The sequence below is a fragment of the Egretta garzetta genome, unplaced genomic scaffold, assembly GCF_000687185.1.
Source record: "Egretta garzetta isolate BGI_Z169 unplaced genomic scaffold, ASM68718v1 scaffold75, whole genome shotgun sequence".
Taxonomy (NCBI): Eukaryota; Metazoa; Chordata; class Aves; order Pelecaniformes; family Ardeidae; genus Egretta; species Egretta garzetta.
This window is the reverse complement of record NW_009259589.1, coordinates 1,661,870-1,675,269: the sequence shown is the minus strand read 5'-3', so window position 1 is coordinate 1,675,269 and position 13,400 is coordinate 1,661,870. Positions and strand designations below refer to the sequence as shown.

At 41.7% G+C, this 13,400-nt stretch overlaps 1 protein-coding gene across 1 annotated transcript in view; it reads right to left on the bottom strand.

The window, feature by feature from the left end:
- Positions 1 to 1,737: 1,737 nt before the first annotated feature.
- The window catches only part of AK5 (adenylate kinase 5), a 94,035-nt gene continuing 82,372 nt past the window's right edge, over positions 1,738 to 13,400 (bottom strand). Inside the window, exons 12-13 of the mRNA XM_009637988.2 lie at positions 11,152 to 11,340; positions 1,738 to 1,848 (exon numbers count right to left, since the gene is read on the bottom strand). Of these exons, the coding sequence (XP_009636283.1) occupies positions 1,738 to 1,848; positions 11,152 to 11,340 (300 nt within the window). The remainder of the gene's footprint in view (positions 1,849 to 11,151; positions 11,341 to 13,400) is intronic.

Genomic DNA, 13,400 nt, shown 5'->3' with positions numbered 1-13,400 from the left:
ATGAATTTGCAACTGCGTGGTAACTCCAGAATATTTTCCTGTTTTAACGTACCACACCAGATACCTGCTCGTGCTTTGGGGCTGGGTTTGGAAAAACCTGCCTGCGGCAGTCGCTCACCGAAAGCCGTGGTACCGCAGGCGCTACCGGTCGCCCCGTGGCTCTGGCCCGGAGCTGGAGCAGCGCTTGCTAGAGCGCCAGAGGTAAAACGTAGGCTATGAAGGGACCCAGGAACGAAGGAACATCCAGGACGTGAAGGTTAAGAACATATCCAAGACAGTCCCTTAAAAACAACCGAGTTAGCGTTTGCAGGGCAAATGCCAAGGAAGAAAACGAAAGAGACTGCCCTGAATGGAGCAAGGACACCAAGCCCGCCGGCCGGAGCTGTTCTGTCATGTGCTGTGCTTTGAAAAGGATTAAACCCACGCGTGCTGTAACAGAAATCATTACGCCTCATTTTTGTACGTGTTTTATTTGTGTTACGTCTTCGTTACAAGAAAGGTTAACTTTAAAAATACAAATCTGCCGCATCAAGTACAACTTCGACAGTAAGAGCGATCATGCAACCCACTTCAGCTGTGAATTCATCCAGTAGTTCCCAGTCAGAGGATGCAGTTACTTTGCAGGAATGTCAAACAAGCTTTTATTTAGCTATCAGAATACCAAAGAAACTCCACGATATTTTGGTTAACCTAATGGAAATGCGATACGATTTTTACAGACTTTTGCAGCTATTACAGATAAATGGCTTACTAAAGATGCAAGCAATATGAATCAAATAATCTTTCCCCTCCCTCCCCCCCCCCCCCCAAACAAAAAAAAAGTTTTGGCAATACCAGTACAAGACAACAGATGACAGTCTGAATTTTGCATTTTAAATGTTTCTGAAGTATGATTTTATTAAAGACATCTTCATACATTCTGGCCCATAGTCAACTTACATGTAGACTTTAATGATAGTAAAACTGCTCTTAATATGGGTAATTACTGGATTGCGCGCGTTACTGTACGCCACAATCGTTATTTTCACCTCAGCTCGCAGAACTGGGAAGTCATCATTTATAACGTCCTGCGAGCCCCAGCAGAAGACAAGGCTGCCTCAAAGTGGCGTCTGCTCCGCGGTAACGGATTGACAGACTTCCACAACATTCAGCTGTGTCTTCACCTTCAATTAATTTTTCTGCTTCTTGTAACAGTGTTCTGGGGACATGTGAAAAGTGTATTTTAAATTCTAGCTCAACTAATTCCAGCTGTCTTACAGCTGCATGTAACGGAGAACAGATTTCAGTCACTAAAACCCAAGAACAAGCTTAGTGATACCACAAAAATTAATACTGTTAATTAAAAGAAAATAATAACCAGTGGGAAACTTGCACGAAGTAATCTTAATATGCTAAATGATGAATGATGTGGCTGAAGAGCTCGCTGCTGGCCAGGCACCGTCTGACTTCCAGTCGAATGCATGAGATGATGAAATGCACACCAGAGCTGCTGTTCACCATGCTGCTTTTAACCCGTGAAGAGCAAACCACCAACAACAATACAGAGTTCTTAGTGTAGAGTGAGCACACAGACCACTTCCTACGGAGGGCGTTGTCGGAACAGAGGAAAAAGATTTCATCTAACAGCATACCACATGCACAAACTCCAGATACCTCTCAAGAAAGCGGTATTGCTTTGAACAGTGTCGTAACCGTGCCGGCCAGGTGCGCGTGAGGCAAGGCTGCGCGCGCGCGCCGTCACTGCGTTTCTGTTGGAAAAGCAAACGCTGCCTCTTCCTTCGTCAGGAAAGAGTCAATTGTCTTGCAGACTTCCAGAAAGACATCCTCCTGCGTTCCTTCTGCATCAACCTGCGAAACAGGCAAAAAAGCATTAGGTTTGATTAAGTTATGAAGAATTATCTCAGAATCTAAGCATTGGCACAAAAAACCTGATCCAAAATAAAAGAAACATTCTGTTTCATGCTGTAAGCGTGCTGATGCAGAGGAGCAGCTTCCACAACCCAAATTTCTCACTGCGTTTCCACAGATTCTGTAGGCTCCATCGTCTGGAGCAAAGCACGTGATCAGACGAGGGAGGTTAAGCTCTTTCTCCCAAGGACCTGTGTTTTGAAGTAAAATTACACCTTTGCTATACAGAACAGTTTCCAAAGATTTTTAGAAACTATTTTAACACCCTCCAAAAGAAACCTAATAGAGTAACTTCGATATCAAACCATTCATGAGAGGGATGGCACTGACTCGTTAATTTGTTTCTTGTCAGCTGAAGTGTCAGCGTATGCAATGCCGGGGCTGACCCGAAAGCTTCCCAGCGCAGTAACGCAGCGAGGGGCCGCGTTTCTGTGCACGTGTGGTTGCCAGCTCGGTGAATCGCTTCTGCTTTTATGACGACCTTTGGGCAGCGCATGCTTGACAGCGGCGCCGGTCGTGTTGTATGAGAACTCACTTCCATTGAAGATATTTTTTTCTTCAACACCCCAAAGATTCTGGTTTGGCCAGAGGTTGTCCGGGCTGTCCAAGTTTATTTTTCATGATTGAATTTCAACAAAAACGAGACCAATTTATTCTGCTGTGCTGAGGAAGGGAGAGCTGCGTTTCAGCGGAGAGGAATGATGTCTAGCCAGTAATACTTCTGTGTGTCCCCTAGAAAACGTTAATGTAGCACCGAGCTTTCCTGAGCAATGAGTTTCATGTGCGTCCCACGCAGTGAGTGTCACGCAGGTCGTTACTTGGGGAAGGAGAGCTGTCGTTTGCCTTCACAGCAGCGACAGAAGAAGCTGTCATGCTGGCTGTGTACCACCACGCAGATTGCATCTGGTGATTATTCGGTTCCTCTCAAACGCCTGGTGGGAGCCTTGATTTTCTGCTCAAAAGCAAGCTTCCCCTCTGCCTCTCCATGCTTAGTCTTTCATGCACGCCACGGAGTTTGCACACGTTTAACTGGACTTCACTAAAACCTGTTTTTCTGAGCTATGTGCTGCATTTTCTTCCCCAAGCTGCTGACGAGGATGCCAGACAATCGTAACATTTGAAGGGGACATTCCCGACCACCCTACTTTCTGCCACCTCTGTGTTCTGCAGGAGAATAAAAGGAATTTCAAATCCAAAAAATGTCTTTTTGAAATGGTCCATGAAATTCTTCTCAGATACGGTGTTGGCTTGCAGCCAGCTCCTGTGCAGTCTGACTGCACTCAATGTACATTTTAAGTCCCTCAGTGCTAAGTCTTGTGTGGGAGTCGGCAGCTGCTCCTTGCAGAGATCTGGCAAGGGATTGTGTTCATGCTCCGTAGCTTGGTTTCGCTCTTGGTGGCATCAAGAGATGCTGCAAAGTTTGGTCCCTTGTTGCATCCTGTCAGAAGTGCCGGCACACTCAGCCAGTCTGCCTCCGCACACAGCAGCTCCAGCACTGGATATGACCAGCCTGGCCACCCTTTAAGGAGCCACGCCTGACAGGGTTCAATCCCCTTGGATTCACCACGAGGGGATCGTACAGCCTGAGCCGAACTACCCTCTCCCCTCCTGGCGAGCTTTCGGGAGCGCGGCTCTCTTGCTTCCTTTGCTCTCTGTCACGCTGGCGTTTGCTGACACTGCTGCTGTACGTAATGCTGAAGTACGCACGCGCTGGAGTAAGTTGTGAAGCAGCCGGTGGTGCTGGAGAAAGGTCAGCTCTCAAACAAGGGCTGCGTGTCTTTCAGAAGCTTTCTGTGCCACAGAAACAAAGGGTTGAGGAGGGGGTGACTTACTAGTAGCAAAGAGAAAAGGGGAATGGTGAACCATTCTGGACCAAATGCCTGCCTTCTCCAGTTAGAATAAAACTAGCAACCCCCATCTCCGCTGCTATAAAGCAGCTTGTTGTGTCCATCTCAACTGCCAGGACACCTCTTCTCATATGGCTTTCCCACAAGAAATATACTTCATACAGGTGAAGGCCACAGCCATTCCAAAGCTCTGTTATCTGAATATGTATTTTTATTATCTCTATTCCATAAATAACATCTGCGCCAGATAACCGAGCTAACCTAATCAGCACAGCTGATTGCCATTGGCTTTTCAGCGACCTCCTCTAGAACTGGGACTGATACTCAAGCCTAGATCTAGGCAGTTGTGGTGAAGAATTAGGCTTGTGAGCGTGGAAATTGCTGCCCTTTATGACTGGCTGGAACGCTGCCTTCCTAACAGTCACAGTAAAATATGGATGAGCGTGACTAATGACAGCCCCAGTGCTTCCCATGCTGGCCTCCTAAATAACAAAGGTCCAATTCATAAAACTAACTTAAAGTTGTGGCACAAAACTAACTTAATGTGACAATAATTCACAGCCGCTACCACAGTAATTCAATGACGCTCTCTGCAGCCCCAGGAGAGAAAACTGTGTTTTTTCTCTTTCTCAGATTATAACAAACCTCATAAATTAGGACTGGTTTCACGGTTATTCGAGGCCACTGTCTTCTCACAAAAGCAAGATCCAGATACAGTTCTCCATAGTACTTCCCATTTTGAAATGCTGCTGTGGCTTTAGGTAACTTCAAATACAGAGAAATTCGACGAGCTCATGTGAAAAATGACTGGAGTAATCATCTTCATAGAATAACGTTGCTCCTTTCGGCATTAAAATCAGCCAATCAAACCTCCTGTCATTAATTCTCCATTGGTTGTAGGTTTGGGGATTTAGAACCCAAAACATATATTGCCACTGAGAAAAACCCGACTGTCTGCAGAGAGGGTGGCTGAGGACCACTGTTTTCAGAAAGACAGGCTGAGGCTCTGGAATAAACTCACTAGTTAGAAGCTTCTTCTTGAAGGTCAGTCAAGTTCAGCTGTGTTGGCACTAATATTTATATCTTTCTCATTAAAGAGAGTGTTAAAAACCTCTCTGCGACAGTGCAGTACCTGGTTCTCAGAGCAATGGCTCAAGCTGTCTGGAGATCCAGTGGAAACGTGCTGCCCTGATACCTATTCACATTTGGGATGAATTTACCATTGTGTTTTATCTATAATCCCCTGCTAATGTTTCTGATGTATCTTATCTCATCTAATGGGTCACAAGCCACCAAGGGGTGTGACATAGAAACACTCGTTCCTTTGTTCCCCCGCCTACTTACCCACCGGGGTTAATGATTCTCTGACAACCTTTCAAAGGACGGAAATAAATTACATAGCTGCTATCGTTATTACCATTGATTATCCCTTCTCTAAAGGGAAAAGTACACATTTGCCCCTCCCCAGAGAAACCTCTAACAGGATCTGCATGAGAAGGCTCAGAAGTGGAAGATCCTGAGAGGGCGGATGGTCACTCCTTTCATAATGGTTATGGAAAATGTTTGTGATAAGAATCTAACAACTACTGCTTACCCAGCGTGTGACTTCAACTGATTTTAGAAAGAAACAGTAGAACAACAGTGTCGATAAAGAAGAAAAACAAAGAAAAGGAAAAAGAAAGCTAAAAAGAGAAATGCATTTTGGTTGAATTTTGTAGGCTAAGCTTCCATAACATGTGATCTGAAATAGGGAGTCTTTCTGAACATCCTTGAAAATCCTCTGCTCTGGGCTGCCTACCGTATTTGTTATACTCACAGCCCTTTTCCTCAGGGAACTTGTATTTAAGACACCTACTAGGTGTCTTACGTTAGCGAGGTAAGATGAGTTTTGTCTTGCTTGACTACCAATGCGTTGCTCTTCTCCATTACTTATCGCCCTCCTACATACTGTCACTTGAAAAAAGCTTTAAAGGATGAGTCAGACATTAAAAACAATCAGGGTTTTTTTCTCGCTTTCTTCTCAATTGACAGAGGGCCATATTTTCAAAGCTATTTACATTTAGCCACGTTAAACCACAAGTAGGTGCCTACTAAATTTTCAGACGCACTTTTCTGTCTAGCTGCCTTGGAAATCACTGAGAAATAAATTTAAACCCAACCTGCTTACTACATCTACCATAGTGCATTTAGTTTCATTTCATTCATCTGAAACATCCAATTCCCACAGAATCAGGCAGCTTGCAACTGTTGTTTTTTCGAGCAGGGCTTTCAGTCCTTGAGTTTCCAGCACGAGGTCTTTGCTAAAAAGCACCCGCTTGCTGTCCTTAGCGGCAGGTGGGTATCTTGTGGCTGACTGTGAAAGAAGTTATGGAATATTAAACAGTATCCCCCAAACATGATTTTTAAAAAATTAGTTGGAAAATTTCTAACTTACTGTTACAGCTACTTTACCTTCCAGAACACGATTTAGAAAATTAATGCCTTAAGCAGAAAAGTGAGCAGAGGACACTGCCATTCTTTGCCCTTCATTCTTCGGTCAGCTTATCTTCCCTTGTAAATACATCCCTGCGAGTTACATCACAGTTCTTATCTCAGCTGGGCGGCTGGCAGGATCACCATTATTTATTCCTGTCAGGTTCATGGGTGTTTCATCTGCACCCAAGTTCTCCACCCTTTGTGCATGCCTCACGCTTCCACTGCTGAGCAGAAACGCTGACAGGTGGTCCTGGTCAAGGGGAAATTTCAGAGTCCTGATCTTTTGGCAGCTTTATTAGGTCACTGGTCTTGTTCAGAGGTCAGCAGAATGGAAAAACATTGCATTTCCAAATATCATTCTGGTTATTTAAGAATGCAGCTATGCACAGTAACTCTAGGTTTAGGGAAGGTCATAAAATTCTCACTGATTAAAATGGGAACGCTGTTGCAACCATGTACCTTTGTCTCTTCTGCGCAAGCTAGGCAAAGAGAGATTTCCTAATGACTGCAGAGGAAGCTAGGTCAGACTTGAGTTTTTCTGTCTCTACTGTGTTTATTAGGCTCCTTCCATCCGTGCTGTAACACCCGTTCCAATACAGAGAATGAGAAAGCAAATTTGACAATGTAGCCTCAAGCACACCTTGATATGGCACAACAGATCAGTTCCTCCTCCACTGAGTGCTCATCCAGCATCTAATTCCCACACCAGACCTTCTGCTGGCCTCACGCCCAGAACCGAATTTTACCGTTGCATATTTAATCTGCCTGTTTCAGGACTGAAAACTTTTAGGCTGGATAGGACAAGTTAAACACATAGCACTGTTGCCATGTGCTGTTCCCAATCTGTGAAAAAGTTTGCCCAGCCCTAAATACACTTAAAAAATGGAGAATGCAAATATACCAATATGCCAACCTTATTTTCTTGTTAAACAAGTCTATTTAACAGTTCTGATTTTCTTTTCTGTGGGAAAGCAGGGACTGGGAGCCGCAGTTAATCCCTACAGGACATGATCACTTATACAATTAAACACTATTTCACCTACAGTTATTGGTGCTTGGTCACACGTTTCAGTGACCTGGCTAGAAAAGGTTAATGCTGCATCTTCACGGCAGTTAGGTGGGATTTAGACTCTAATATTTCTCTTAAAATCTCAGCATCCATTCCTCTGAATTCTTCAGAAAGTGCATGGCTGGCATCTCAAGGGACATAAAGCTCACATGGGCCTTCCACTGAAGAGCTGCCTCTGTTGAAAAAATAAGCCTGGGCAGAAATAGCTTTCCAGAAGGTAGCAACTAAAGATTCTTTTAGACCCTTCTTCTCTTCCTCTCTTAAATAGTTTCTCTTCAGATGCTTTGGCCATTGCTTATCCTGGGATCACAGATGGATCTGGATCTGCAAACAGCACCTTCAGGTAAGGCATCGCTTCCCTGAAGCTATTGGATCCCACCAGCTTTGCCTGAGAAAGAGGGTACGAGCCTTTGGTCTTTATTTACGTGAAGGTCTATGGATTATTTTAAAACATCCATGAACATAGATGAGGTCATTTATTTTAAGGGGTCTTCAAATCAACACTTGTAAAGTAACTTTGGTGGATTTGCCTGAAATGGATTAGGAAACATATATACAGTTCCTTCGGTGAGCATAATTACAGAGGCAGCAGCATCTTAATGGGAGCATTAACATCTTCAGCCAGCGCTGGCCAATGCTGGAGAGTAATAAAACCCACTTATGAAGGAACAGATTCCCAAAGCTGAAAACGTGGGGTGGTATAGTTAAAATCAGGAAGAAAAATATTAAACATGTTAGACCGCCTCTAGGTAAAGTCTTCGTCTTCTGTGTATGTGTATGATATTACAAAGAACAAAAACCAAGGACTATTTTAGCCTAGACTGCACAAAAAAAATTGCAGTCAGAAGTATTACTGACAGTTTTTCTGCTTTCCATCTGAATTTCCTTTCTTCATTCAGAGAACATCAGAGTGGTTGCTAATGTCAGTGCCTAGCAGTCTGTAAAATATGTTGCTATAAATAAGAAACTAACCCCATGGCCTGGGAATTGCAAACTTCCCCTTTACGCTCTGCTTTCTTCAAAGTATGCAGCCTAAACATATTTGCTGCTAAAATAGCTTTAAAACTGTAAACCTAAATGTCTCTTTTCTCTTCATTTCCCACACAGCTAACAGTTATACATTTTGTGTTACCTAGTTCTCTTTGTTTCAAAACAGCTGTTGACCAAGGCTTAACTGTTTTTTTCTTTGTCTTTACTCTTCAAATTGTTGAGCCCAACAATGTACGGGTTTGTAAGATGGACTTGATGATCTTACAGGTCTTTGCCAACCTAAACGATTCTATGTGCATTTACAGGATAATGTTATAGGTTGGAAAGAACCTCAGGGGGTCATCTAGTCCAACCTCCTGCTCAAAGCAGGACTGGGCACTGGAAGGATGCCACTATGCCAGGCACTATGCTTGAGCTGTTTCATTGATCAAGTCAGACCGTATGATTAAACTCTTCAAATTCACTTATCCAGGAAAATTGCCTAGAAAAAAATCCTAAACAAGCATTTCTTCCAAAAAAGAAATCACTTTGTTTCACAGTATTTACTGTATTTCCAAAACTGATTTTTTTTTTTTATTCCAGCACTGTCCATTGCAGAACTGATAGGGAATATTTGGGTCAGAATAGCTCTTGAAGTCAATTGCCTGGTGCAAAAAAGTGCTCAGACCTACTTTTCCACTTTGACTGTAGGTGCAAAGTAAACTTTAAAATAGATTCCCACAACTGTTCAACAACACTGGGTTAAAAAAATCACTTTTCTCACCCATGAACAACAAAATGTTAACATGCTTCTTGTAGGAAAACTACATTTGCTTCTGCTCCTTGCTGTACAGGCACCGAAGCTGCAGGCTTGTACCTGAGGCTGGCTGGGGGTGGCAAGGATAGCCTGGGAGGATTAATTTTAAAAGCCTACCTCCGCTGAGTATTTTGGCAGCGTTCTCTAAATGCTGATAAATAACTGAACATGAACTACATAAGGGTTGGGGAGGGGGCATCTCCCTCCTTTACTTAAATCCATAATGGAATCACATCTTTGACAGCAGATATGTATTTTATCAGTTTAGTAAAAAGTGGATGAGGTAGACTTTTCAATACAGAGTACCTGTCTTCAAGAAAAACAGAACACATTTTTCAACCTTAAAAGGACATTTTCTATGATAATGTTTATAAAACTGATGTTACAGAGCTTTCATACCCAATAGTTCCATCCAGAAGAAGATGGAAGTATGTTGAACATCTATGTTCATCAGAAGCAAGTACAGACACTGTACAGACATTGTAAGAAAAACAGTGTAAACACTGTTCAAGCAATGCACAAGTATTTTCTAACACGCAAACCCAAAATGACAGATCCCTCAAAAATCAATGACAAAAGAGTGCGGAGTACATGTCCCGTTCTGACCCATAGACTTGGCCAGTCCCTTATGGAGCTAACGAGCTATAAGCTTTCAAGAATGGCTGCATGATTTGCCATTGCATAGATTGCATAGGAGATGGAATAGAAACTTGCAGCAGAAGTATTAAGGAAGGGCAAGGAGAATCCACATCAAGTGAAATATGGCAGACCATAAATGCAAAATCTGTGCGAAAGTATTCAGCGTAGGTTCATTCTCTTTGGGGCTGTCACTTCCCTGATGCTTCAGCAAGGGAAACACTGGGGTAGGCACAGCTCACTGGCATAAGATCTCAAAGACACAGAGAGCTCTGTTTTCCTCCGCAGCACCCTGAGTTGGTGTATTGTGTATTGTACTGAATTCTTAATTAGACACATCCTTGCAATGTTGGCAAGGTAGCTCATCAAAGAAAATACAAATAAAACCAGATAATCATTCTTAAGCTTAAAAAAGAAAAGTAAATGGGGATTTTTTTCCCTGCCACTCTGGAGTTTGCCTTCTGTGCACTTACTGTGGGGTCAGCAAAGGACATAAATCAGGACTTCCCCTTGGAGTATTATTTTTCTCAGGACTATGACATTTACTCTGTTCTCAGGTCAGCATATGGGTGCATAAATTAGCTGCATGTTTCTCTTTTGGGAACTTTGCAGAGCAGAAAGGTTTGGGATATGCAATTTGCATGCTTGCTATAGCCTCTAGAAAAAAAGCTCCCATAATATTTCCAGAAACTACTATTGGATTCTCTCCCTTTTAGGACAAGAAGGATCAGTAGGACTAGATCTTTCTGTAGCTGAACATAAGGGATAGTTTGCCACAATGGAGAAAAGAAATATACAAAAGGAAATACAAACATCCTATGTAAGTGAGTTTACAGATGTGCCAGCATACACATCAGTCAATTGCACTGATGGATTTTTTCTTGTAAAGTATTGATTAGAGAATAAAAAGAATGCTTTAAATATCACATCCTCAGCAGGTGTAAACTGAGGTCATTCATTGAAATTAATATAACTATGGCATTTGTCCCAGCAGAAAGATCTTTCTGGTGTGCAGGTCTGTTTTATATCAGGATATACACTGTCAGTTTTGCAAATTTAACTTTGGCTTCAGATTAACGTAATCTTTCATCCCAACTCTAAAAGCCCTTATAGAGAAATAAATCCTAATACTTAAAGAAAAGCTTTCCAGCATTAATGTTTAATAAGAGATTCTATACAGATGAGGTAGTGATTCAGGATATGTTCTCAGCCTCAGGATAAATCTGTGCTTTTATTCTTTCAAACTGTAGTGTGGAACTCAGAAGTTTGTAGAAGTTGCAAACAAACCAGGGAAGTGCAAGATGAGAACAAACTGGAAAGTGCAGAAACTAATACAGTTCATAAATTATGCCATGTCAGTATTTTCCAAATATTGCTCATATAATGGAAGCAAAAAGCAATAATTTAATTCAAGATGTCAAGCAATTTACCTTGCATAACTGTGTCTTCCTTTCATAGTATGCAATCACAGGTTTTGATGCTTGGTAATAGCTTTCGATTCTTTCTTTGATGGTTTCAGCATTATCAGAGTGCTGACTGCTCTGATTGCTCATCATTAGGCGGCTGCTCATGGTTTCTGCAGAGCAGTCCAGGCAGAACACAAGTTTTGGTTCCCCAATCTAGAGACAAAGAAAAAGCATAAGTATCCAAACCACTGGCCTAGTAAAACTCATTTTGTTTGGATAACTTTAAAACCAAATGCTACCAAAAGAGTCATCAAGGAATATATTAACTAGTTACTTTCGTATTTGTCTATGCAGAAATTATGCTTATTAACAAACACCTCTTACTGTAGCAGCACTTAAAAGATCCCAGTATTCAGGACCAAGGCTGTGCTTGACTGGGCTCTACAGATACAGAGAAAAAGAGATATGATCTGAAAAATTCTGGCTGCTTGGACTGACAATTGTAAGCTTGTTCATTATATGCAACTGTTTGATAAAAGCTTGATTCAAACAGCACTGGACTCATGGAATGCTCGACACAGTTATTTCTTTCAGCTTTTACTTGGTGCAATCTGTGAAGAGCGTATTTTCATTCAGGGAGTGGTGAACTATAGCTTAGAATTTCAAGAGGCAATAGAAGGAAATGTCCAAATTAAAGTGTGCCCACTTGAAAAGGAAATGAGAAGCAACGGACAGGCTCAGGGACACCATGGAATGCTTGTTACTGGACATATTACAGGAATACATCCTATGAATGCCACACACTATTTATGTAAACATTTGCAGTGTGACTCTACATCTAATAGTAATCTACCCATGGCATAGAGAAAGGATGGGATACATTTATCTGCATTTTCAAACTGGTGAGTAATTTCCTAATTCTGTAAGAAGCCCACCACTGAGTACCTTTTGGCTACTGCCAAACTAGCTGTAAGGGAGAGTCTACCCTTTTCTAGAAACAAAATAAATACAGATTTATTTATTTTTATTCCCAGGCCTTGGCAAAGATAGTAAATAATTGTTTCTATCGACATTTGATAGTAGATATTGCAGTACTTTATGGGTGAAAAAGAACTGGCATGAAAGAGCAAAATGTTTCTCATTTTTTAGGAGAGAGTCGAAAGTTCTAAACACAAATCCCCATTGTTCTTTCCCTGAAATGCTGAAAAATATGCATGTCACAGCATAAATCTTGCAATACACTGTCACGCACCCTGCTCAAGCACAGCTCTCTCTGACACAAGGTTTTGTCTGAGCAACAACTGTTGGGCTGAGTCTAAAGAGATAAACTCCACTCTAGCAAGTAAAAGAAAGGTGTTACAGGATCAGAGCAAAGTAATGGGATAATTTATCCACGCAGTTATGTATCAGATCCTTCAGTGGTGCTTTTTCTCATTCCTTCCCTTTCTAGCAGGGATTTGGAGAATACCTTTTAGGAACGACCATTAGAAATTCATGCTTTTTCCACGGCTTACAGCAAAGGTAGTCTAAATGACTGACAAGGAAATTGCCATTGCTACCTTTGTTGACAGCCCTTAAAGGAAGAAATATTCTAAAGGTAAGTATTTTATGTTAGGCCTTCTGTATTTGACTGAAGATGTCTGGATAAGGTTGACCTTTTTGCTACCTTAATGACGCTCTAAGAGACAGCTGAAGCCAAGGGATTATGTCGGACAGTTCAATGACAGGCTTTTATCCATCCATTTTTTCCACACAGCTCAGAAAACATTAATGCTATTAGCAGCAGCAGTGTCGGGTTTTGGGATTTAAAAAGCCAACAAGGCAGTTTTAACAGTGCAAGAGACTTAGATCGCGAAGTTAAAAAAGATGTGGGCTTAATCAATGATTAAAACAAATGTCCTTTTTGTGTAATTGGACTAGAATGGCGAGAAGTTATTTCCTCCCAGCTCCACATGAGGAATTTCATGGTCTGTTCTAAGTTATAATACCATAAATGAGGAATGGTTCCTTTTGTCAGTTATAGTCATCACCTTACAATAAGGATATGACTGGTAGGATCAGATAATAGCATCTTGTTTGACAGACCAGGTCTGATTTGCCTTTGAAAAATCTATGAAATCTATGTGGTTCTCTTAAAAGTTCCAATGTTGCTATTCTCTGAAATTCAAAATGTTACAGAAATGTCGTTCTTCGGAGTTAAAAATTGCAAAAAGTAAAAGTAATGCCCCTATCAGATATTATAGCAATTTTTACTTTTTTTTTTAATTACTGTT